The sequence below is a fragment of the Muntiacus reevesi genome, chromosome 12 (assembly GCF_963930625.1).
Source record: "Muntiacus reevesi chromosome 12, mMunRee1.1, whole genome shotgun sequence".
In the NCBI taxonomy this organism is placed as follows: Eukaryota; Metazoa; Chordata; class Mammalia; order Artiodactyla; family Cervidae; genus Muntiacus; species Muntiacus reevesi.
In genome coordinates this window covers 8167693-8195477 of record NC_089260.1, presented here as the reverse complement: position 1 = coordinate 8195477, position 27785 = coordinate 8167693, and the positions used below count along the sequence as shown (strand labels likewise).

Genomic DNA, 27785 nt, shown 5'->3' with positions numbered 1-27785 from the left:
TGAACTGACTTAGTCCTTATAGAAGGCAGGGCTTGGTATTTTTTTTAAAAATCAGGAGCAAGATTGTAAAGTCATTCCTGTTAAAAAAAAATTAATAAATTCAGCAGCCTTGTGTAAAAGCAGTAATTTGTTTCAGTAAGCCACACTAGTCACCCAAGTACACTGAAAGACAATCGTACACGTCTTCCTGGTCAGTATATTAACAAAGTTTTTTTTTTTGTTTTGGGTCTGTATATTTATTTTCAGCAACCCTTGGGTCAGGATGATCCCTTCCAAGAGGAAATGGCAACCCACTCCAGTATTCTTGCCTAGAAAATTCCATGAACAGAGGGGCCTGGAGGGCTACAGTCCATGGGGTCATAAAGTCAGACACAACTGAGCAGACACACATACCCACACTTATTTCAGAAGTCATTATTTTTCAGGTTTGTTAAAATCAGACTGTCCTAATCGACACATGAAGGTAAATTAACTGTAACACACCATCAGAAGTATTAAAAAAGGAAACTCTTGGGTTCCATTCTTCAACTAACCAGAAGACTTAAGAATTCACCAAGGGTAATTAAATTAAAAGACAACCCTTCTGTGACCAAGAAGAATTCTAAGTCACTATCTCATTTATGCTTAACAGTCTATTAGACTAATGAAACTCCTAAAAGTCATATCCTATCCACTTAATTGACCTTATAACTATTAACAAACCTTAAAGCACCTTATAATAGATAGGCCTAGCAATGTGACTGAAGTGACCTAGCAGCAGCAACAATAATAAACAACTAAATGTAAATAACTATTGTAAGTGTACAGCTCCTAGAAAGTAACATGCATGAGCCGGGGTGCCTAACCTAACCCAGATGGGAGAAGCCTGGGTAGCTTACCTAGGTCGGAGCTACTGAAGCTGAGACCAGGAGGACAATAAACTAGGTGAAGCAAGCTGGACCCAACTTCAGTGTTAGTTCAAAGGCCTTGTAGGAGGGAACAGGGTGGGGTACTATAAAGGACTGCTGCTTCTGAAACTTACGTTAAAGAAAGAATTAGGAATCCTGTGAGTTCTACTTTCCCACAAGATGGAGAAAGATATATTTCAAATAAGACTTAGAAAAATCAATGTATGTAAATACACAAGACAGGAAAAAAAGCTCATTTGTTCAGTAAAAGTAAAAACAGTGTGAAATTACAAATTAAATTTCAAAAATCACCGTGACCTATTGCCTCAGCTAGCTCCTAACAACTTCTTCCAAGACAATGTATTAACAAGTGTGTGCCAGCAGTCACTTGCACGGATTTCCTTCTTACTGCTTCATTTTCTTACTCATGTGTATTCATTTTTCTTTAACATCCAAGAGCTTTGGATAGTCTTCTAATTTGCCCTTCATTATTTTAAAATAACAAAATAATATATAAATACTAGAATCTCTATTATTTTCAATTATATATGAGGACAAAATAAAAACTAAATAAAATTCTGAAAAAGTTTTCTCTACTTCTATATTCTAAAAGTATTAAAGAATAACAATTTGAACAATGCTGATTTAATTCATCTTTTATTTTTTCTTTTAGCAAACATTAGATAATATGAACAAAACTGTACTGTTCACTATAGTTACACATCCTTATTTGCTCTATATGTTATAAACATACTTAAGCAGATAAAATTACACTGAAGTAAATTAGACATATTTCAGAACTCTGACATATACTTTTCTAAGTCAGGACAAAAGAAAGCTTATCAAATTTCCCTAAGAGATCAGCATCATACAGCAAACTAAACTTGTATATGCTGCTTTTAACTTAACATGTGCCATTTTTCAGACTTTAGATTACAGCTAAAATAATTTTTATCTCAAGTTTTATGAAAGAACAGATGCTGAAACATACAAATCTTGTCCATAACCATATTGGCCATTTAAAAATAAAAAATATACCTATAATCAAGAGAATTCTATTTACTCTGCTAGAAAAAAATAGCCAATAAGTTATTTTACAATACTTTAAATATAGTGGGAATTTACAATAACTAGATTTCACTGCATCTTATTTTATTGCTTAATGCTTCTCTTTTAATTTTAAAGTAACAGATTGATTACCCACCACATCCCCCTTGCAAAAAAAAATCCAGATCCAGCATTACAAAACAAGCGGCCTTCAGAATATATTTTGATTAGCAGGCAGAATGGTTCTTAATCTGCAAGTGTTAATACCTTCATGCACTACTCATCTGCTCAATAGTTCCCCACACTGTCGCCTGCTGAATACATAATACTGATGTCCTGTTTTTTATGTTATAAAACCTGGTTGTTGTTATTTAGTTATTCAGTCGTGTCTGACTCTGTGACACCACAGACTATACAGCCCGCCAGGCTCCTCTGTCCATGGAATTTTCCAGGCAAGATTACTGGAGTGGGTTGCCATTTCCCATTACAGGGGATCTTCTGACCCAGGGATCAAACACAGGTCTCCATATCTCCTGCATTGCAAGTGGATTCTTTACCACTGAGCCACTGGGGAAGCTCATAAAACCCAGTATTTACTTAGAAAAATTAGTTGCATTTATGGAGAAAAAATTCAAACTTTATATACACTTGATGTTACTTTATATACACTTGATGTTACTAGTTACTTATCTGAGAAAAACAGATCAAACCAAAAAGGTCTCATTATCATAAAATCCCTTACATAACAAATCATCACACACATTTGTACATATGGGTGTACTATCTTCTTAAAATATTTTTATAAATAACCTAAAATCTAATTTGACAGATCATTCAACTGAAAAGTACTGTACTGATTTTATTATACAGTCTTGACTCAACAGTGGCTTTCAGCTTTATCCATATATATATATATAACATAAAAATTCCCAGATATTTGAAACAAATATTTTCAAATATTTGAGGAAAGATGAAATTAATAAGGCTAATAAAATAATAAGTAACAAAGACGTTCCCTGTAATTAGCCTCCAACTAATAAAAATAAATAAAAAAAAAAGAGGGAGGGAATAAAAAAAAAAAAAAACTGACTTTCCCTAATCCTAGAGAATGAAGCAAAAAGAGAAACCTTATAAGACAAATTGGAAAAGAAGAAGAATTTGAAGTCAATTTGGCCTTGGACCCTCTTACATTGCTACTCCTTCAATTTGCACAAGTTAAAGAATAACAGAAGCTAATAACTATTTCTCAGTGAAAAAGGGAACAAGGAAAGCAAAGCAGCTGAGTAGTGATAGAGAAATCACAACAAAGAATATAAAAATTTATAGTTAAGATAATCAAGAAATGATGTAACAACCATTCTGAAGTTGAGAAATAACAAGGAATAAGCAATGAATTAGAAAAGCAATAATGTGCTGCATCTTTTAAAGTTATATACAAATAAAAGACTTATTTTTATTAAAGCAACCTTCTTAGCTGCACGTTGATGGGGTTACAAAAATGTCATAGCATCAACCTAAAGGGGTGGGGTAGGGAGGGATGGGAGGGAGGTTCCAGAGAGAAGGGATATATGTATACTCAGGGCTGATTCATGTTGTTATACGGCAGAAACCAACACAACAGTTGTAAACCAATTATCCCCTAATTAAAAATAAATTTTAAAAAAAGTCACAACATTAATTCCATCAACAGAATGTTACTGCAATCAAATTATTTATAAACATTAATTAAATTTGCTATCACCATTACATTATTGCAATGTCAAAGAGACTGACTCAATTCATTTCTTCACGAAAAATTACATTGATATGGTTACTGAAAGCTTTCAGTAATAAGGAGAAAAAAAATTTTTTTCAACAACTTCAACACAGAATAGAATGTTCAGAATCTTATATTTAATAAAAATATCAACAATCAGGGTACCATCTTGGTCTATAAATGATATTCTCCACAAAGAACTTACAAGTGTTTTTAAAACACCATTAAGGGGACACTGGTTAAAGTTTCTCTCGGACACATTTTTTTAAAACCTATTAGTAGCTTTGCCATAAAACTGATTTAAGGTAGTTGTGTTTTTTCAGAAACACTGAGAATAATCCAATACTTGGTATTAATACTCAGATCAGCACACTGACATAATAGAAACATTTTATAGACTAGCTGCAATTTTCAGTAGCTGTGTTCACCAACCGTGTAACAGAATTGTAGTGTTCTCCTAAGCCATATGCATGTCTCATATAACTGAAATGAAAAAAGGAGAAATAAGTAATTTAGACAAAAGTATTTCACTGTATATACATGTTTTATGTATCTAAAACCAAGTACTCTGAATTAATCACTTCACAGGGGTATCATTCAATAGACTTCACTACTTAAAACTTTAACACCATTTAAAAAGCATCACCAGCAAGTAAAATACGGTTCAATATTCTGCTGAGTTTGTCTGGTAAAACACAATCATTAGAGTGAAAAAAAAGACTGAGATGGCAAATTCTCCATGCTGTGTTTCAGAGAACTCTCAATTATCTAAAATACTTTTACAATATAAAGGAAAAAAATCTCTAAAGAATAAACAATAAGGCAGCATGAATGTATTTCAGCTTTTACACTTGCTGAAACTTTTAGCATTATTGTCAAACCAGAAAAACATGAAAAATAATCCTAAAATTTTGTAACCTTTAGAAATGACTTTGTTCTTAACTCATAGGTAACAATAAATCACAAAAGGTTTAAACAATTATCTAAACCATGTATTTTGACAATGCTTTCTAATTCTGTAATTGCCTTTAATATGAAATAAGCATAATTAATGTTGCTGAAAATAGACTTGTTTTGATTAATCAACATACATAACTAAAATTTTTCATAATCCCTTTTGTCTTAATTATGAAAAATATTAACAGTAGGAATTTCTAGGTACTTACACAAGTATTAATGGATCTTCTGGATATTCTTCACCAACTACTATAGGAGGAGAATCTGCCTGTATTATCTCTATCGGTGTTCGTAAAATGTGAGACAGGGCTCTTAGCTATAAAAGACAAAATGGAAACTATATATATACATATATATATTTGTAAGAGAAATAGGGGTAAATCTTATTCACATCATAAACTGATGAGCTGCTGCATGAACAGAGCAACCAGTCAGAGCACGGATCTACTTCTATTCCTTAATACACACCAAGAGTTCAGTAAAAGGGCATGGAATGGAGGGTGCAAAACAAGTTCTGGAAATCTTAGCCTCCTATCTAAGTTTTCAGAAATCATACAGAGAATTTCTCTTTAAATTTACTCCATTGTGAAAACAGCAACTCTTATTTCAAATGAATTCACAAATGATTTAAGAGAAAATGTCCTTCAAAAGATGTTTAAAGGTTTTTCTCAATTTAAAAAGAGTCACTTATGTCCCTAGAACTCACATTGATTTGAGATTCTTATTAAAAGTTCAAGCATCTTTAATTACTCCTAATACTACACAAAAGCCTCCAACTGTGTGGATCACAATAAACTGTGGAAAATTCTGAAAGAGATGGGAATACCAGACCACCTGACCAACCTCTTGAGAAACCTGTATACAGGCCAGGAAGCAACAGTCAGAACAGGACATGGAACAGACTGGTTCCAAATAGGAAAAGGAGTACGTCAGGGCTATATATTGTCACCCTGCTTATTTAACTTTTATGCAGAGTACATCATGAGAAACGCTGGGCTGGAGGAAGCACAAGCTGGAATCAAGATTGCCAGGAGAAATATCAGTAAACTCAGACATGCAGATGACACCACCCTTATGGCAGAAAGTGAAGAGGAACTAAAAAGCCTCTTGATGAAAGTGAAAGAGGAGATGAAAAAGTTGGCTTGAAGCTCAACATTCAGAAAACTAAGATCATGGCATCTGGTCCCATCACTTCATGGGAAACAGATAGGGAAACAGTGGAAACAGTGTCAGACTTTATTTTGGGGGCTCCAAAATCACTGCAGATGGTGATTGCAGCCATGAAATTAAAAGACGCTTACTCCTTGGAAGAAAAGTTATGACCAACCTAGATAGCATATTAAAAAGCAGAGACATTACTTTGCCAACAAAGGTCCGTCTAGTCAAGGCCATGGTTTTTCCAGTGGTCATGTATGGATGTGAGAGTTGGACTGTGAAGAAAGCTGAGTGCCGAAGAATTGATGCTTTGTGGTGTTGGAGAAGACTCTTGAACATCCCTTGGACTGCAAGGAGATCCAACCAGTCCATCCTAAAGGAGATCAGTCCTGGGTGCTCACTGGAAGGACTGATGCTAAAGCTGAAACTCCAATACTTTGACCACCTCACTGGAAGAGGTGACTTGTTGGAAAAGACCCTGATGCTGGGAGGGATTGGGGACAGGAGGAGAAGGGGACGACAGAGGATGAGATGGTTGGATGGCATCACCAACCTGATGGACATGGGTTTGAGTAAACTCCAGGAGTTGGTGATGGACAGGGAGGCCTGGAGTGCTGCGATTCATGGGGTCGCAAAGAGACGGACACAACTGAGCAACTGAACTGAACTGAACTGAATGTAGTCACAAAGCTAACCTTCCCAAGTTTCAAAGACCCAGGAGAGGCATATAAATCATTAAGGCATATAAAACAAGTTCCCTCTGGTGGCTGAGAAGAGGTACAAATATAGCACTGCTAAGAAAAACACTTTGATGAAGCAATCATGTCATATCTTCAAACTTAATTCTTGAAGTGAAATACGCAGAGCCACAAACTATTTGAGACGGCTAATCATCACTATGCAGTAATATTAATAACACTGCTAGATTCACCCATGTAGCACTTTAGCTCCAAACTTCAATGCATATAGCCTTTGCCTTATTTAATATATACAAGTGGACTAACACGTACACATGGGGTTTTACTATCCTCATTCAATAATCAAGAAACGAGCTCAGGAGGTTGGCTGACTTCCCCAAAGTCAGAAAACCGAGAAGCAGGAGGCACCAGCACCCAGACTCCCCCTGTTACTCCCTGACTCCTAACACCCCAGGCTACCGCATCACCACCTGGACACTCGTGTTTTATTTTCCTTTAATGAAACAAGATAACAGTAAGATAAATAACTAGAGTTTTAAAAAAAAATCATGATTAACTTCCTAAAAATGACTAAACATATTTTCTTGCAAGTAAGTTTTAATGCCTTAAATACTGCTTTCAAATCAGTCAGTATCAACTAGGAACTCAAGACACAATTGTAATAGATGTGTTATGGTAGGATTTGACCTGTAATCTCACATTAAAATATTGTTTTCTATTTCTGACATTTTCCAATGTGATTTGCATCAGTTGAGCCACTTGGGTAAAATTTTACTGTATTTGAGAAAATCTTCACTTTCATAAGTCCATAAACTCAAATATATTGCCTGTAGGAAGATCACAAATGGAAATATGCAGACACAACACTAGCTTCACCAACTCACAAATCAAACACTGGGCTATTTAAAATTAAATATTGCTTCAGTTCCCTAAAGCACATAATTTAATTAAAGGCCTAAGAATATTAACTCCCTATATCAATGTTTTATCAGTAGAGAAATAGCAAAGATATAAGGAAAAGGAACTGTCAAAGAAAAATTTGGATCATCTGAAAAATATGTCTGAAAACTACAGAAGGGATTTAGAAATAATTTCACGATGAATAACAAACTTACCTCAAGTTGACCCCCCCATGCAGCTGTGTTTACAATATCATCACAGTACTTTCCAAACTCTTCTGTAGGAAACAGATCAGAATACAGCACTTTTTAGAACTCATATTAGATCCCTTTAATAACTCCCACAATGCCTGATGAAACTGCCCAAGTTATGAACTTCCTCCTTCTCCACTTATATTTTCCAGAATTTAATCCATTTCCCAAATCCAAACTTAACTCACTCCAACTTTCCATCCAAGAGCAAAGCAATTCATCTCTGCTTCTTTCCCTCAACCTCAGGTCTAGCAATCTCAACTAAATTATAAGCCTACCTCTCTTGATCCAAGCACTGACCCCAAAATTGCCACCACATTCACACTGTAAAATCCAAATCTGCATCTGAAAGAATATGCTAAAAGATTAAAAGATGCATCCTCTATAAAATGGGCTTCACTATAAAACCCTATAAGAAATGTGAGAAGAGAATTAAAGTACAAATGAGTTGAAACTCCTTTCCCAGTGACTCAAATAGTGCCTACATATTTTGGAAATGTTTATTTGTATCAGTTCTAGCCAAAGAATGGTCTTCCTGTATCAGTCTTGAGAGGAGATAAAAGACCTAACTGCAAAGTTTATAGTGGCATATCTTGAGCATACCCACTGATGTTACACAGAAAGTTAAAGTCAGGTAAAATACTAACACCCTTCCTGTTTAGAGGAAGAGGAAAAAAATTATGGGCATCTAGGAGAAAATACGTCCTGTATGCCTGTCTTATTCACGGTCTCATATCCCCAGTGATGAGAACAGTAGCTCAGCACACTGCAGCCTTCAATAAACATAAAGGACGGGATAATTACATTTTAGTCTTTTTCTCTGATTCACCAAACTGAGGTTATCACCTCCTCTCCCCTGCCCTACAACTAGCACAGCTGGGAACTTCATTAAACAAAAGTCAACCCTAACTTTCCCCTCTTCAATCCACCCTGACCATATGTGCATGTTGCCACATCTGCCCTCTTATCTCAAGAACTAACTTTCTCCCTTACTCCCCTTTTGCTTTCAGAAACTTTTTCAGATTTTCACTTGTTTCCTCCTTTATTTACAAGTTGTGCATTTTTTTTTACCTTCCCAACTATCAAAGTTATTATACAGAATGATAAGGCAGGTTTTGCAAAGTCAAATTCTGCCTGAATATTATGCCTTATAGTTTTCCTAGCCATTCTCTACTGATCGTCTTCAGGCCCGATACTTGCAGAGACTAGGCAAAGTTTAACTTTGTGAAATATGAACTTTTTAACACACTTTTTAAACTACTAATACGAACCCTATTCCTATTTTTATCTTAAGATTAATATTTTCGACTACAAAGTGGTTAAGTACTTAAAAGATCTTGATAAACCAAAATGTGCTATCATCTACTAAAGTCATAGAAAATAATCTTGCCTAAATGTTGAGATTTTTTTCCTCCCATAGCACTATTCAGGCTTTCCTTTTTTTTTTTTCATTCTCAGTTCCAGAGATCACTTTACTTAATAACCATCACAGCTACAACAACAACAAGACAACAGAAAAAAATAAATTACCTGGAGTATACATTTCTCCGGTATTAGGATTTGTTAGAAATGGCAGAAAGTCTTCCACATGACTCTGCATATAGTTAGCAGTCTGACATCTTAAGGCAGCCACAGTCAGAACGCCGTTCTGCTCTTTTAGCTGATCTTCAATGGCTCTATACATACAGTGGCCATCAGATGGAATCTGTTTAATTTCCAACTGTCTGGCTGCCAATATTTGAGCAAGTTTTTCACTTTCTACATGTCTAGCTCCGGTTAAGTTTTCAATTTCAGCTTCAGCTATCCTTTCTTCCCGCTCCTTTTCCAATGCAGCCTTTTTGTCCTATGCAGAGGGTAAAATGTAGGAAAGTTAATTCCTAATAATTAGGACTTGTTTACATTTATCATGGGGACAAAAACATAAGATTCTCAAAAACATTTTTCTCCCTTCTCCCACAAGCACTATCAGATAGATGATCTCATCACCTGAAGAATTTTCTATACTGTGAACTCTTCTAAAGACAACCAATATTTCTCATCTGTGTGTACCGAGCACCAAGCTCTGTCTTGGAACAAAACAAGGCTCTCAAACTTTTCTGTGAAGTGTGTTTGAAAACAACATGCCAAGTGTCTAAAAACTTGACTTACTGATTTCAAAGGCTATGTTAGATTGAGTTGTCCTAGGCCTTAAAGTAACATCATTACCATACTTAAGTCCAAGCTTTATAACTTATCACCCCACCAGTGAGGTCTTAATGTGCTAAATGACCAGTTCATGAGCAAGGCATTAATTTGCTTAGGTCTTTAGAAGGGTAAAGGAGCTCTATTTATCCAGTATTAAAAAAAAAAAAAAAAATGTGCACATACAAACACACATACACATTTAGCTTTAGTAACAGATAAAAACATTCTTCTTTATTAAAAAAAACTATTACAGATAATGTAAAGTCCCCCTTAAGGACCACTGCCAATCTCTCAGTGCCTGCTCAAGAGATCTGATATGTATCCTTCTAGATTTTTTTCCTATGCATTTTAATACAGATGTACTCACAGAAAATCTATAGAAAACAGTATTTTAGCAAAAGTGCTATCATACGTTACATTCTTCAACTTGCTTTCCTTTTATTCAAATTTTCTAAGAAATCTTCCCATGCCAACATATGCAAAGATGGGATGGGGAGAAGGCAATGAGATTTATGACATGAAGGATGGATAGGAAGTAGAGTGGGAAGGCTAGGGAAAAGAGAAACTTCCTGACACTTGGAATAACAAGGATGAAAAGACAGAAAGCACTGTATGTCTCATTCGTGGCTGAACACAGTTCATATAGCTAGAGTACCAGAGAGAGGATCAAGAGATGAGGTGGGAGGCAAAAAAGATGGTGCATAATTCATAATATGAAAGTCTATGCATACACAGTTCAAAAAGCACTAGAAGGATATACATAAAATTGGGCTTTTCTCTAGATGGGAAGATTACAAAATAAGTTTTGTTTTGTGTGTGAGCCTGCATGTGTGTGTGTGTGAACATGTTTTCAAATCTCCATGGTACCTTTTAGGTACTACAGTATCCTCCCAAGTGGCTCAATGGTAAAATGTCAATGCAGGAGATGGGGTTCGATCCCTGGGTCGGGAAGATCCTCTGAAAGAGGAAATGGCAACCCATTCCAGTATCCTTGCCTGGAAAATTTCATAAACAGAGAAGCCTGGCAGGCTACAGTCCATGGGGTCACAAAGCCTCAGACACGACTGAGCACGCAGCACATGTGCCTCCCTGTGTGTGTAAATGTCTCTCTAGTTGTCCATGGTATGTTCTATTTGTATGCTGAGAGCAAGTATTTTCAATTTAAGAGAATAAAAAGTTAAACTACATTCTACAAATCTTGATGTACTGGTAACAAATTACAGTGAAGGATTTGGATAAATTAAGAAAAAGAAGATACAGGTAAAAATTTTTATATCCCCAGCTCTAACCTTTTCTTAAGAGCAGAAAATATGAATGGAAAGGCAAATTTCAATTTCACTTAATGCCACCTGCTTCTACTATGTTCCTGTTATGTGCCATGTCAGATAAAGCTAGTGCTTTCTAAGTTACCTGAATCAAAAGCAGTATTATCTTAATAAACATAAACCAATTTAAGTTTTTTCTTTCCAACTCAAACCATGCCAAAAGTAACACGATACAATTTATTTCACTGCTTATCTACAACTCTGCATCACAGTGGCATAAAACCTTAAAACACAAGATGGCACTATTACTTTTTAAAAGACTACAGAAAACATTTTTCAGAGGGGAGAGAAGAATAAGCACCTTGAATATCATCTAATCCAAAACCCCTCATTTTCCTCTTCTGAGGAAATAGCACGAAGAAAGATTTCCAAAGGCCATACAGTTGGTTAGAAGCAGAGCAGGGACCAAGGACAGAGAGCTCCTTCTATCCAGGCACCTGAATCAGAATAAAAGTTGGAGCAGATGGGAGCTGAAGTTAATGATGTCAAGAACTACTGGAAAACTGGGACTTTACACTATCTGTACAACCTTAATTTAAACCTCTAAAATACTCATCCAAGAATTTCATTTTTTTTTCCCTCATGCTCTGCTTCAATATTACAAAGCACTTGTATTTCCTTTCCAGGACACTAGGTAGAAAACACATCGGATTGTTTTCCCAACCACGCAGTTTTCCAATGGCATGAGCAATTTCCATTTTACAACCCTAGTCCTGGAGATAGAATGGCATCAATAAACTCTAATGAAAATGTACGTAAGATGAAAACAGCACAATAGCACAACAACTCAAAAATACACTGCCAGTAAAACTAGAGTCATTTTGGTATAGCAACAGCAAAAACAAGTCTGAAGATAAATCCTAAGAGCTGGGAACTGGTGCAGGAGTTGCAAACTTTTACCATGCCATTGAGACAACTGGAGTCTCAGCTTTCTCATTTATTATATAAAGAAACTGAAAGAGATCCCATTCCAGCTCTCGAATTTCACATTTTTGGAACCCAGTTCTAAGTTCTACTTCAGGCTGTTTCTACCATACCAGTGAGTTTTCCCTGAAGCTCTCTGAAATAAATAAAAAACTTCCTATGCTTTTCTAGATTAAAAATATGGGATCTGCTCTAAAATATTCCAGTAATGAAACTTCATAAAGTTTTGTCATGTTTTTCTACCAGAGAGTTGTATCTCTCCCAAAGACAAACATCATTAGTTAACAACTGACTTTTCATTCCTTGGTGCCTCTGGGCCAGCAGGGGTGGGAGGCGGGGTGGGAAGTGGTTCAAGATAAGTCTAAGACCCAATTATCTACCCTTGTGTTTAGGTCCCATTTTCTTAAATACTATAAACTCACAGTGTTTTCTGTTCCAAAATCCTGTTAACATAACAAAGCAACAAGAAACTTTGGGCATTACTTACAAGGGTGTTTTCTCTGCCAAGTGTTGACTTGGCAGAGAAGTGTTGCCAATCTACTGACTATAAAAACATATATTTTTTGACAGTATAGCTGGAAAAAGTATGATTTCAGCTATGGAATATTTTAGGAGAAAAGTAACAAAATGTTTAAGAAAGGTAAGTTTGTTCTGTTGCCTAAGGGACAAGGTAGAGTGAACAAGTTTTGACAGACAGAGGAGTTGTGTCCTTTTCTAGAATTAAATAGTTGCAGAATTAAATAGTTGTTACTCTAAGATATAGGGGCTTCCCTGGTGGTTCAGACAGTAAAGCGTCTGTCTGCAATGCAGGAGACCTGGGTTCGATCCCTGGGAGGGGAAAATTCCCTGGAGAAGGAAATGGCAACCCACTCCAGTGTTTTTGCCTGGAAAATCCCATGGACAGAGGAGCCTTGCAGGCTACAGTCCATGCGACTGCAAAGAGTCGGACACGACTGAGCAACTTCACTCTAAAATACACGGGCTTCCCAAGTGACACTAGTGGTAAAGAATCCACTTGCCAGTGCAGCAGACTCAAGAAACACCAGTTCAATACCTGGATCAGGAAGATCCCCTGGAGAAGGAAATGGCAACCCATTCCAGTATTCTTGCCTGGGAAATCCCAGAGAAGCCTGGCGGACTACAGTCCATGGTGTTGCAAAGAGCTGGACACAACCATGAGCACACACACTCTAAGGTATACACTATATACTACTATACACTAAGCAGAGTCAATTCCAACAAATATTTTGTTATGCAAAATTTCTGCCCTTCACTTCTGACCTATAGAAAATAGATGACAATTATAAGACTATAACAGAAAGAACACATATCGTGAGTAGAGAGCTGGTGAACTAGATAACCTCTAAGATACCATAAAACCTAAATTTCATGAGTCTATGAAGTTCACAATTATAATAATTACTCAAGAATAAAATTTTACATTAGTATAAGAAATGCTTGACAATTTGCAACTTAAGCAACTTTCAAACAAATTGTCTTAGGTTGAATTTCTTAAGCGGTGTACCATGCAGTACTTAAACACAGTGAACAGTAGTATCATTTGTTGACCTAGCAGTTCTTTAGGCCTTGTATTAGGGGTTTGGAAACAGTAAATTATTTAACATTCACAATAACTCTGTGAAGTAAGTGCTCTTTTCCCCTATTCTATACATGGGCTTCCTTGGTGGCTCAGATGGTAAAGAATCTGCCTGCAATGCTGGAGACCCGGGTTCAGTTCTTGGGTCAGGAAGATCCCCTAGAGAAAGGAATGTCAACCCACTCTGGAATTCTTGCCTTTAGAATTCCATGGACAGAGAAGTCTGGCGGGCTACAGGCCAAGGGGTCGCAAAGAGTCCAAGGGGTCAGACACGGCTGAGCAACTAACACTTCCACTGTCATTTCATACATGTGAAACTAAGATTTAAAAAGGTTGAGAATCTTATCCAAAGCCACCACAGTGGGATTAAAATCTCCACCTGACACCAATTCCATGCTTTACTCAATGTACATACTAAATTACATTTACGAAAAAAATATATAAAAATTAAAAAATACAAAAAAATTATATTTACTGCTAAATTATAAGATACAAGCTAATTTAAAAATACTTAAATCGTAGAAAACATCATGTTAATAAAACAATATTTGAGAATAAAAAGACTGGATTTAAACTTATTGTTCTTTTTCAAAGTGAAAAGCCCTTTCCTATCTAATCACATTCCCATAATTTTGATGTCATAAACTTATTACATCCAATAAATTAGTTTCCTTATAGCTCTTTGATGCAAAATTTCATTCTCACATTTGTTTTTGTGCAAGTTGTCTCACTCCAAATAGCCTAATTAAATAACTACATTTTCTTAAAATACCAACTATTTAACACTTAGCACAGTGAATTTCTCCTTCTCTAAATTTTCATCACAACTAACCAATACATATATAACTACATAATCCTGTTAATTTTGTGTACCTATATATCTTAACTTCTAGGTTCAAATTCCCCTTTTACCACTTAATACCATAGTTTTTAACCAAAGCTGTACATCAGAATCACCTGGGCTCACACTTTTACAGATTCTAAATTAAGTCTGGAATAATGTATTTGTAAAGAATATCCTTTGCAAACCGCCTTTCCTAGATCCACCTTCCTATGAGAACTGCAGACTGGACACAGGCCTATTTTCTTATCTATAAAATAAGGACAAGAAATCCTACTTCACAGGATTACTGTCAAGACTAAATGAGATTTCATATAATCTAAAGCCTAATAAATGTTAGTTTAGGTCCTTTGGCAAGGGAACTCCCATTATTTTTTTTTTGTATTCCCTTCCAATACAACACCTAAGACAGAATTACGCACATAGCACTAACAAATACTAGGCGACTTCCATACCCGTCTCTTTTGTGCTTTTGATATCCGAAGTGGCTGATTCTCAAGAACCAAGTTTGAAATATTAACAGCAACTGAATCTATCTAAAGGAAACAAAAAACATTATCAAGTTAAGGAAAAATACCTTTAAGTTATTATTCAAAGTATCAGATTATTAAATTACTATTGCAAGTCACATATTACATGTCATTCCACAATTCAAATCTGAATAACAGCACTAGATACAATACTAAATGACATGTTTGTATCTACTTTCTCTATATTTTAGGGAGAATCAGGTTCCCAAGAACTTTCCTTACAGCTCTACAAAGATAAAGTTCATGTCTGTATGGTTTCCTTCCTTCTCAGAATGCCTACTCCATTCCTCTGAATACTTCCTACAAGTGCCAATTCATTCAGCCCGCCACCCTTCCCGTCTCTAAATGTTTTACTTTATAGAATACATAAGATCCTGTGTTGGCTCAGTTTATAGTACTTTCATAACCTCAAAAGTGGGGGCAAAGGCCTTCCTCCATCATAATTAGCCAGAACCTGATGAGCACTGCTTTTTGACCCTAGCAGAAATTTGCTAATTTATAGTTATCATTAAGACATTACAACCAGTTTTAATCATCAAATGACTGTTACGTGTTTGCTGAAGAAAAAAGATGTTAGACTTATTTACTATCAGGATTAACAGCTAGTACTTTATTACCACAACTATATATTAAGCTAGTTTTTAGGTGACACATACATGAAATATATCAAAGCCTATGATAACAAGAGTCAGCAGTCTCTAAGGCTTTGGCCCAAATAATCAAAATGACAAAATAAGATTAAGACTTCAAAGAGTGGTTATCAACTTTAGCGAAATAGGATTCTTATATTTTTTCAGAGGAATGTGCTAAAATTTACAAACTGCCACACTGACAACAGGCAAGATACAAAGAAACAACCAGGGGAGAAAAGAGAAAGAAAATGACAACGAATTCAGGTGACATTCTGGAAGAAAACAAGTTTCAGTTAAAATTTTAAAAGATAATAGCTCAAAGTATGAGAAGAGTTTGTATTTTAACAGTTGGACAATATGTAGAAACAACTTCGACCCTGAAAACCTAGGAAAGAAATCTCACAATTGAAGGGCCTGAGAGACTAGAAAATAAAACTATGTTTAATACCTATAAATTAGTATAAACAAGCTATTTTCTCTGTCAACAGCAGACCAAAAATAAACCAAATAAAATAAAATTTATTTATGGTAGATAAAATCTTGCATAGACATAAGAACTTTCTAACTATCAAAAAAGAGAGTGAGGTTAGGGAGTCTATGGTCTTTGACATCTAAAATCCATGAAATAAACTATCACTCTAGATACAAATTATAACAGAATTCAGTATTCACCTTTTGGAGTAAGACAGCTCTAATTTTGAATTCAGGCTTTGGTACTCAATGGTTGTTATAAATTTAGAGTAAAGTTTTTAATCTCTCTGAGTCTGTTTCCCATTTTAAAAATGGGATTATCTACACTTCAGAGGTAACACTGACTAGTTATTGTGAGAATTATTTGAGAAAACGAAAAATACGTTAAACTAAGTATGTGGCATACAATACATCGTGTGCAACTACAATGATCAAATAAATATTAGCTAAACTGATGACAGTTAACATGCTCCAATTCACCCACGAAACATCAGTAAATTTCTATTTAATACAACTTGCTCATAAAGCATTTCCATAACTTAAAAAATGCTTTCACATTTATTCTATTTCTTAGAAAAATCTTATGCTTAAACAGTAGCATTTGTATCATATATGTGAAGAAATTAATGCTCGAGAAGATCGAGTAAATGTGCCCAGGTTCAAATCCTATTTAATAGCAATTCTGACACTAAAAACTGGTCTTCCACTTTCTTTTGGTAAAGCTTCCTCTAGCCCATTTTATCAATCTGTTCATCTCTGGGGCATTAGACTTTCTTTGCTGACCTTCCTTAAAAAACACACTACCATGTAAATCGGATCAGAAAAACAACAATGAAAAGTGACACCTGAGCATGACTAAGCTCTCTCTTTCCCTCCAGTTTTACGATTTTATATAGTTCACTGTGTAACAGAAGTGGACAACTGCTTTCCGATGTTGTAGACAAGGAGAAACATTACTTTCACATACTTTACTCTCTTTAGAAGTCAGCTTCAACTGATCCAGCTCCTCTCTATGTTTCTGTTCCATTTCTGCTTCTAACTTAGCAACATCTTCTGTAAGTTGCTTCCTCCTCTTTTTGTCATTCCTGGGAACAGCATTCTTCATACTCTGTATTTTGGCTGAAAAGCCACCAAAATCATTACGTCAAAAACCCAGGGATTAAGAGGAAATAAGAAATAATAGCAATAAGAAGATGGTAAGAAGGAAAGGGTATAGGAAGAAAGTAATGATGAAAGCAAAAAGAGAAATTACAAAACAGACAGCTACAGAGAAGAGTCCAGATGAAGCTGAGACCCTCTCTCAAAAAAATAACAACATAACCGTGAGTTTGGTGTGGGATGAGGAAAAGGGGGGTGGGGGGTTGAAAGAGACTTAAATGTTTAAATCTTTCAACTATCCTTTCCGAGTCCTTAAAACTGAGGTGAGATATTTCAAAACGCACCCGTTAGGGCCAAGTGTCGGTCAACTAGGGCAGGAACAGCAAAGGGGGGCCTGGGTCCAAGACGGCAGCTTCCAAGGGTTTTCAAAAACCGCACCTCGGGGGTCTCGCAGGATGGGGGAACGCGGCGCATCCGAAAAGAGGAAGCTTTTGAAAGTCGAGGGGATTGAGGGGGCTTGGAGATGCAGGTCACTGGCAACCCTGAAGAAGCCTAGGATTCAGAAGTCCCTCAACGTTCCCCAGAACCGACCCGCCACGCTCCCTTCCCTGGGTCCTGGCAACTCCTGGGTTCCCACTACCCCGTCACCTTGCAGCTCCTTCTTCTCTTTGCGATGCCGTCTCACCAGCTGCTCCTCTTCATCAAGCTCCTCAGTCAAGACTGCCTCCATGACAGGTAGGGAGCCCAGCACACGCGCTGAGGAGAATCAGCGCCACGGCCTAGCACCACCTTCCACCTTTCAACCTTCACCCCGCGCGCCATTGGCCGCGACTGGCATCCAGCCCCGCCTTAAGGCGGTACCGGATCGGAAGTCAAAGGGCTGCGCGTGCGCACTCCTTTGACCCGCGCTGATGGGGCGGGGTGGCGGGGAGGAGCGCGTCGGCCGGTTGTGGGTGTGGCTCCGTCGGCTGAAGTTTGCGTGTGAGCGCTAGTCTATTGGCCCTTACTTGAGGCGTGCAGAGATGACGTAGGGGGAACCGTTTTGGACGTTTGTTTTGTTCGTTAATCGGAACATTTTTCTCTTTTGGTCCCATTGCTCAGAAAGGTTGTTCAAAAGGTAAGAAAGAAAAAACATTTCAACAAAACCTTGAATACTGTCATTGGGAATCCTTGTGTTTATTCAGTCAAACAGTAGGGAATTAAATTCTTTTTCTTATTTTCAAGGTCCTGATACTGCAGGTCCGAAGGAAAACAGCTAATTGAGAAAATGTCGCCTCTTGAAACGAATATAGCGGTGAAAACAGAAGAGATAGCAAGGATTAAGTATCATATCGCACCAGAGCTTAAAGACCTATGCTTAATGATAAAAAGTGCTGTTGTCGGAGCACTTGAAAAGTGTGAGGGAGCTGAGAGAACAGAAATGTTCAAGTCTGATGGGGCACAAAATCGAATTACTGAAGTGAACGCAAAACGAGAAATTTTCACAGCATGCAGAAAAAAAAAAAAAAAAAAAACAGAAAAAGAATTCAAGTAAAGAGAAGAAGGACCTCGATGGCCTGTGGTAAAATCTACGCATAATAGGAATACCTGAAACTGGACAAAGCAAATGAAGCTGAAACTGTAATTAAGGAATAACTGAAGAAAAATGTTCAGAGTTAAAGAAGAAACTAGATCTACAAGTAGAAAAGGCTTCCTGGGTACCATTAAGTTTTAGTAAAAAGAAAGCAGTACCTAGATATATCCTGCTAGTATTTTTAAATTGGAAGGGTAAAGAAGAAAAGTCCACAAGTATCCCAGAGAAGACAAGCCACTTATAAAGGGATGAAAGTTAGCCTGACCTCAGATTTTTCCCTTGCAACTGTAAATGCCAGAAGACAATACCTACAGTTTCTGCTCAGAGGCTCAGCCTCATCCTGCTCTTTACGACCCCATGGACTGTCAGACTCCTCTGAGCGTGGGATTCTCCCAGCAGGAATAGTGGAGTGGGGTGCCATTTTCTCCTCCAGGGGCTCTTCCCCACCCCAGGATGGAACAGGTGTCTCTTTTCCCTCATTCATTGGCAGGTGGATTCTTTACCACGTGGGAAGCCCATCTATGGTTTTAAGGGAGAATAGTTTTGAACCAAGTAGATATCCTGACAAGTTATTTCTGTACCAAGGCAATTGGAAGCATTCACAGATATGCAGAGGCTGAGAAAGTGTATCTTTTAAGTACTGCCCTTGAAAACTTTGTTAAATGATGTACTGCAGCCAACAAAAAACATGGAGTAAAATAATAGAGTAAGGCGGCAATGGTATAAAAAAATTGATGGTAAGGTTTAATTAAACAACCTTAAGTTTACAGTGTTATGTAGAATTATAAAACTAAATGCAAACGTAAATATGTGAACTGGGTCTAAAATTTCAGCTTATGTCTTTATAAGCTTAAAAGGCATGCTAAATGTTCAAAAATGTTTTGTAAAACAAAAACATACTGCTTTATTTTTAGCATGTAAAGATATTCATGTTCTTAAGTTAAACATGTAAAATAAAAGGACGTTGTCACTGGACAGAACCTGTAGAATAAAGGCATATAAATGTTAACCTGACAAAATGGGAAAACCAATAGTACAGTTTTGTTTCTTCTAGTTTTAGTTATAGGAGGGGGAAAGTAGCAAACGTAATGCTAATATTAGTAGTGTAAAAAGAAAATTTATAAATTATTGACTGGTGTGGTAGTGGATTGAAACCTTGTTTAAAGTACATCTTGCCTATGGAAAATCAGTACCTACTGCTTTATGTAGTAGATCATTGTAGGTAAATTTGACAATAAATGTTACAAATAGAGAGTACATATCCAAATTGTAGGGGAAGTGGTGAAAAAGAGCAAGGAAGCATTAAAATTGGCATAAAATAGATTGATACAGGTACTGCTGAGTTACGACACTCAAACTGGTTAAATGTTCCTATTTTAAAAGATTAAAATTGGGTCAAAAATCAATCTATAACCCTGGATACTCATATTTGTAGAAAACAAACCGTAAAAGAGTTTAAAGATAATGAAAACAATAAGTCATAGAAATGCAATTAGGGAGCAATATTTTTATTAGACAACTCAAGCTATAACTTTTATAAAATATACAGTACAGCTTGTAATATTTAGGATGCTTTATGTGGTAGATAACATGGCATTCATTGTAAAATAAATGTTCAATACCTTCCTATGAGTGATAGTTTTACTGATGTATACATGTTTTTAAAAATTGTACATTTAAAATCAGTACATTTTATATTCTTAGTATTAATAAAGTAATCCTTTAAAGAAAATACACATCGCAAAAACTGTTGGACTGTGACTTCAATACTTAAACCATTTAGTAAGCCAAATAAATGAAAAGTTGAGATAATTAAGAAGTAAATAGTTCAGAGGTGTGTGTGCATTCAGATTACTTTCAAATTGTCCTGAAGCATTTCTTAGGTAAACTTATACTAGGGTGCAGAGAAAACTTTTAATATATTTCTAGAAATCACAAATGATCACATTGCAAAAAAGCCTAGGAGCTAAGTTAAATGCTGAAAAATAACATTTGAAAAATTTTACTGTTATGAAATAGATTATAATAAATGCTGATAATTTAGAAACTGCAACAATAAAGACATTATGAGTTGTATATTATGGGATGGATATACAAAAGGCAGGGAGCTAGGAAGGAGAATACTAGATGAAGAATGGCATATACACCTGGGAAAGACCTACTTACTGAACTTTCTAGATTTTGCTACCTTCCAATTCTAAGAAGTGGATTTACTCAATATAAACTATTCTAAGTGCCACAGTTCTTGTTCAGTTGCTAAGTCGTTCAGTTGCAACACCATGGACTGCAACACACTAGGTTTCCCTGTCCTTCACTATCTCCCGGAGTTTGCTCAAACTCATGTCCTTCGAGTAATTGAGGCCATCCAGTCATCTCATCCTCTGTAGCCCCCTTCTCCTCTTGCCTTCAATCTTTCCCAGCATCATGGTCTTTTCCAAGGTTCTAAACATCAGGTGGCCAAAGCCCCCTTCTCCTCCTGCCTTCAGTCTTTCCCGGCATCAGGGTCTTTTCCAGGTTCTTCGCATCAGCTAGCCAAAGTACTGGAGTTTCAGCTTCAGCATCAGTTCTTCCAATGAATATTCAGGACTGATTTCCTTTAGGATGGACTGGTTTGATCTCCTTGCAGTCCCAGGGACTCTCAAGAGTCTTCAGTTCCACAATTCAAAAGCATCCATTTTTTCAGTGCTCAAACCTTTTTTATGGTCCAATGCTCACATTCTGTAATGACTACTGGAAAAACCATAGTGGCAGATTTTTCACAACTGAATTTTACCATAATGAATTCTAAGGACTTAACAGCTGACTTTAAAGAGAGAGAAGCTAAATTCTCAACTCTCATCACCAACTACTGCCCCTCTCCCCGTCACTGTTTTGCTATTCCTTTCTCAGACATCTATATAATTCTTCTTGCTCTAAAATCTTTATTGAAAAGTATCATCCGCAGAGAAGCAGCATGAGCACTGCCTGGGAGCTTGTGAGAAATGTATGTCAAGGTAACAGCAGCACAGATTATATTATAAAATGTATTATTAAGCATCTATAAGCCACCTCAGTTCACACAGTGCATTGTACATTATGAATATTTAATAAGTGTTAAACAGTATTAGAATCTAGAAATAGGTTTGCTCAAGCAGTGTTATTGTACGAGAGATTCTGTGATTGAACTGTAAGGTATTGCAGCATCCCTCTTTAAATCAATGATTTGGTCTCATTTTCTAAATATTTCAGATGAGAACTAGTGCTTCTGCTTTTCTTTGTGAAGATGGAACACAAGGAAAACGAGATTGAACAATCCAAAATTTTAAATGTTGAAGGAGTACAACTTAAAATGGTAGAAAGACAATTTCCCTATGGTCCAGTGGTTAAGAATCCACCTTCCAATGCAGGGGAACTGGGTTTGGTTACTGGTCATGGAACTAAGATCCCACATGCCACAACTTCTGAGCATGCATGCTCAGTCAGCCCACACACAAGAGAAGCCCTAAGAGAATGTTTGCACTGCATTGCAACAGGAGAAGCCTCCACAATGCAACAAAGACCCTGAACAGCCAAAAAATGTAGTGAATAACCATGAAGTAGATTTAAATCAGATATTTCCAGGTTTCTGAATAAAATCAAAGATCCACTTACAGCAGCTATATATAATTGATAACAGGTGGATAAGAGCATTGGCAATAATTGTAATGGTAGCTTTAGTAAGTTACAGGACCTTTTTGATTCGTGAATGATCTACTCCCCTGAAGGTGATATAACAGCTTTCTGTTAGCAAGGGAAAACTAGACCAGTGATGCTCAGATTTAAATACGCAAGCCAGTTGCCTGGGAAGATCATATTAAGATGCAAATATCAATTCACTAAGTTTAGGGTAAAGTTGAGATTTCTTGCAAATCTCAACTAGGATGGGGTGTTGTTGCTGCCACTTTGAGTACCTACCACACTTTCAAGTAGAAAAATAAAATCTGTGTTGTATCTACTGTCCATGAAAAGGAGGCTCAAAAAAGGTAATTGGCTTAAGACCACATAGTAACAACCAAAGCTGATCTCAAGGTCAGTTTATACAATCTATACAATCCTGTCTTCATCCATACTACAACACCTATGTAGAAGATTGTTGTGAGGAAAAAATAATATAATAATGAATAAAGCTCATTACTACATTACCTATGTACCTTAGGTAAGGTACATAGTTTCAGAAAACAATGGTTCATGGAAGGGAAAATGAATTTTGTTTGTAACATGTTGAGCATTATTTGTGACAGGGACATTTGTGGATAAGTCAGACAGGTATTTAGGTCCAGAGCCAGAAGAGGTGTCATGACTGGAAATTTAGATTTTAGTTTTCTGACTTAAAAGTGGCATTTGTATCCATGAGAAATCACCCTGGAAATAATGATAGGAAATAGAAGAAAAAAGAAATGGAGATTAAACCTTAAGGGACACATCTATATTTGATGGGTAGGTATTAAAGAAGAATGAAATATTTTCAAGTTTATAGTTTCAACTGAATCAAACATCAAAAATAATGCACTACAGTCACTATGAGTTGAATAATGAGTAGGAGGACCTTTTATCTTTAAAGAATCAAGCAATGCGGGAGACCCGGGTTCAATTTATGGGTCAGGAAGATCCCCTGGAGAAGGGAATAGCTACCCACTCCAGTATTCTTGCCTGGAGGATTCCATGGACAGAGGAGCCTGGTGGGCTATAGTCCATGGGGTCATGAAGAGTCGGACATGACTCTGCAACTAATACTTCAGATTTTTTAACTGGTACATTATGAACTATAAAAAATCTGTAATAGCACACACTATTCCATTGTTGATTCTAATTTTGTGATTCACTACTACATGTCTGTATCTAGTTGATTTTTGAAACTGGTGGTAGTTATGTTCTCAAGTTTCTTAAACACTGAAGTAGTGAATACCATATCATTCTTCCTAGGAGACATACAGAATTAGGTTTCTGCAAGACTCTGGTCACATTATTGTCACCAAATGATGTATGCATAACCTTGTTTTAAGATACCTTATTTAGTATCTGTTGGTGATTCACTAACATTGAACCCATGGCCAATAGAACTGTAACTAATGGCCTCAATTACTGTTCAATTCAGTTGCTCAGTCATGTCCAACTCTTAGCAACCCCATGGACTGTAGCACGCCAGGCCTCCCTGTTCATCACCAACTCCCAGAGTTTACTCAAACTCACGTCTATCAAGTGGTGATGCCATCCAACCATATCATCCTCCGTCGTCCCCTTCTCCTCCCGCCCTCAATCTTTCCCAGCATCAGGGTCTTTTCAAAGGAGTCAGCTCTTCACATCAGGTGGAAAAAGGATTGGAGTTTCAGCTTCAACGTCAGTCCTTCCAATGAACACCCAGGACTGATCTCCTTTAGGATGGACTGGTTGGATTTTCTTGCAGTCCAAGGGACTCTCAAGAGTCTTCTCCAACACCACAGTTCAAAAGCATCAATTCTTCTGCTCTCAGCTTTCTGTATAGTCCAACTCTCACATCCATACATGACTACTGGAAAAACCATAGCCATGATTAGATGGACCTTTGTCGGCAAAGTAATGTCTCTGCTTTTTAATATGGTGTCTAGATTGGTCATAGCTTTTCTTCCAAGGCACAAGAATCTTTTAATTTCATGGCTGCAATCACCATCTGCAGTGATTTTGGAATCCAAAAAGATGAAGTTTGTCACTATTTCCACTTTTGGCCCATTTTTTGCAATAAAGTGATGGGACCAGATGCCATGATCTTAATTTTCTGAATGTTGAGTTTCAAGCTTTTTGACTCTCCTTTTTCACTTTCATCAAGAGGCTCTTTAGTTCTTCTTCACTTTCTGCCATAAGGGTGGTGCCACCTGCATATCTGAAGTTATTGATATTTCTCTCAGCAGTCTTGATTCCAGCTTGTGTTTCATCCAGCCCGGCATTTCAAATGATCTACTCTGCATATTAGTTAAATAAGCACGGTGGCAATATACAGCCCTGATGTACTCCTTTTCCAATTTGGAAACAGTCTGTTGTTCCATGTCCAGTTCTAACTGTTGCTCCTTGAACTGCATACAGATTCCCCAAGAGGCAGGTCAGGTGGTCTGGTATTCCCATCTCTTTCAGAATTTTCCAGTTTGTTGTGGTCCACACAGTCAAAGACTTTGGCATAGACAATAAAGCAGAAGTAGATGTTTTCCTGGAACTGTCTTGTGTTTTTGATTATCCAGCGGATGTTGCAATTTGATCTTTGGTTCCTCTGCCTCTTCTAAATCCAGCGCAAACATCTGGAAGTTCACAGTTCACGTATTGTTGAAGCCTGGCTTGGAGAATTTTGAGCATTACTTTACTGTGACGTGTGAGATGAGTGCAGTTGTGTGGTAATTTGACCATTCTTTGGCATTGCCTTTCTTTAGGATTGGAATGAAAACTGACCTTTCTCAGTCTTGTGGCCACTGCTGAGTTTTACAAATTTGCTGGCATGTTGAGTACAGCACTTTCACAGCATCATCTTTTAGGATTTGAAATATTTCAACTGGAATTCCATCACTAAGCCCACTTGACTTTGCATTCCAGGATCTGGCTCTAGACAATTAATCTTACCTAACACATATTTTGTCTATGAAGTACTTAAGAACAATACACTACCCTTAGAGACCATTTTAAACAGCAAAATCACTCATAAAAAGCACAAAATTCCAAAAATCACAGTAATTATATCTTGAAAAGGACAATTGTTTACAGTATGAGAACTGAGACAAGATAAGGTGTCACCTTGTTCCATTTCGTCAGGGATTACACATTTCAGGTGATTTTTTTTTTTTTTTTTTTTTTTCTGCTCTGTACATCAATGGGCCATTAGTTTTTATTTCAGGGTTAATAATTTCAGTAAACGAATTCACAAAAAATCTGTGAAAAATAAGTATAAACTAACTCAACATGCTTTGTTCAGTATTTTTTCAACTTGAGTTTGGGAAGTCATATTTCTACTAATGAAGCCTACAAATTGTGACTTTTTATTTTTATTTATTTTTTTTTTTTTGGAGAGAATCCAAAATGACTGCCACAGATTCAAGGATCAATACAAAGGTTCTGAAGGACTTGTACATGGTTACCATGGTCTGCTCAGCAGAATTTGCTGCATTCTTTTCTGTTGGCACTGAGCCAGAAAACCTAGCTTACTGGAAACATCATTTCATTGTCCTCTCTGGGACAGCAGGAGAATATTCCCAATATGAACCAGGAGGAGTTGAAATCTAAAATACCTTTTCCCAACTGTTAATTTCAAAGAACTCTCAGGAGGATTAAATGATGTTATGAATCTATATTCCAGAAAAAAATAGAGGAGAATTCAGAGTTTCCATTTTCTGTTTGGTTTGCAAGACTGCAACTATTTATGAAACGAGATTGATATTCAAGGGTCACAAATTACCTCAGCAGGGTTACACACAGCAGAGGGACTTAGTTTTTATGAGTTGGCAATTTTGAGCCAGTCATCCTAAAGACCATCATAATGACAAAAAGAAAAAAAAAGAAATGATATGTTTCTTAGTCTATGGGGGCTGCCATAACAAAATACCATAGATTGGGCAGCTTTAGCAACATAAATTTATTTCTCACTGTTTTGGATGGTTGACAAGTCCAAGGTCAAGGTGTCAACAGATTCTGTTTCTGATGAGCGCCCTCTCCTGACTTGTAGGCAGCGGTATTCTCACTGTTTCCTGGTGTGTTTCAGGGTGAGGAGAAGGGCGGGCAAGATTCAGGAATGGGAGAGAGAACGTGCTCTCTGCCATCTTCTTGTGCTGTGCTTAGTCAGTGGGATCTGCTGGGTTGTATCCAACTCCTTGTGACCCCATGGACTGTAGCCCGCCAGGCTCCTCTGTAAATGGGTCTTCTCCAGGCAAGAATGGAGAAGGATGGAGAAGGCAATGGCAACCCACTCCAGTACTCTTGCCTGAAGAATCCCATGGACAGAGGAACCTGGTAGGCTGCATTCCATGGGGTCGCTAAGGGTCGGACACGACTGAACGACTTCACTTTCATTTTCCAGGCCAGAATACTGGAGTGGGTTGCCATGCCCTCCTCCAGGCGATCTTCCCAACCAGGGGATCGAACCCAGATCTCCCACATTGCAGGCAGATTCTTTGCCATCTGAGCCACCAGGGAAGCCCAAGAATACTGGAGTGGGTAGCCTATGCCTTCTCCAGGGGATCTTCCTGACCCAGGAATTGAACCGGGGTCTCCTGCATTGCAGGCAGATTCTTTACCAGCTGAGCTACCAGGGAAGCCCCTATGGCCCCGGAAAAGGTCAATTTTCATTCCAACCCCAAAGAAGGGCAGTGGCAAAAAATGTTCAAACTACCCAACAATTTCACTCATTTGGCATACTAGTAAGGTTAGGCTTAAAATCCTTCAAGCTAAGCTTCAACAGTATGTGAACCGAAAACTTCCAGATGTACCAGCTGGGTGTAAAAAAGGCAGAGGAACCAGAGATCAAATTGCCAGCATTCATTGGATCAGAGAGAAAGCAAGGGAATTCCAGAAAAATATCTGCTTCATTGACTACAGGAAAGCCTTGACTATGTGGATCACAACAAACTGTGAAGAATTCTTAAAGAGATGGGACTACCAGACTACCTTACCTGTATCCTGAGAAACCTGTATGCAGGTCAATAATCAACAGTTAGAACTTTATATGGAACAACTAACTGGTTCAAAATTCGGAAAGGAGTACATCAAGACTGTGTATTGTCACCCTGTTTATTTAACTTATACGCAGAGTAGATAATGTGAAATGCCAGGATGGATGAAGCTCAAGTGGGAATCAAGGTTGCTGGGAGAAATATCAACAACCTCAGATATGCAGATGACACCACTCTAATGGCAGAAAGTGAAGAACTAAAGAGCCTCTTGATGAGGGTGAATGAGGAGAGTGAAAACATTGGCTTGAAACTCAACATTC

General features: G+C 37.2%; 1 protein-coding gene and 1 long non-coding RNA gene across 2 annotated transcripts; one reads left to right on the top strand and one right to left on the bottom strand.

Annotated features, from left to right (window-relative positions):
• Positions 1-1528: 1528 nt before the first annotated feature.
• OTUD6B (OTU deubiquitinase 6B) lies at positions 1529-17998 on the bottom strand. The gene is made up of 7 exons (XM_065902501.1): positions 17902-17998; positions 17123-17274; positions 14978-15058; positions 9182-9494; positions 7616-7677; positions 4857-4963; positions 1529-4173 (listed from the first exon to the last, which is right to left on the bottom strand). The coding sequence occupies exons 1-7, from the start codon at positions 17981-17983 to the stop codon at positions 4089-4091; spliced, it is 882 nt and encodes a 293-aa protein (XP_065758573.1). The 5' UTR covers positions 17984-17998; the 3' UTR covers positions 1529-4088.
• A 276-nt stretch (positions 17999-18274) lies between these two features.
• On the top strand, positions 18275-18778 carry LOC136144872 (uncharacterized). The gene is made up of 2 exons (XR_010658651.1): positions 18275-18370; positions 18478-18778. It is a non-coding gene; the product is annotated as an uncharacterized lncRNA (long non-coding RNA).
• The last annotated feature ends 9007 nt before the right edge of the window (positions 18779-27785 follow it).

What these genes read in the sequence shown, in the direction of transcription:
- OTUD6B (XM_065902501.1), bottom strand. Translation starts at nt 17,983, where the DNA reads ATGGAGGCAGTCTTGACTGAGGAGCTTGATGAAGAGGAGCAGCTGGTG. An exon ending in AGAGAAGAAGGAGCTGCAAG is followed by an intron (nt 17,275 to 17,901) that starts GTGACGGGGTAG and finishes GTGGCTTTTCAG; the next exon opens with CCAAAATACAGAGTATGAAG. An exon ending in GAAGATCCATTAATACTTGT is followed by an intron (nt 4,174 to 4,856) that starts GTAAGTACCTAG and finishes TTTTCATTTCAG; the next exon opens with TTATATGAGACATGCATATG.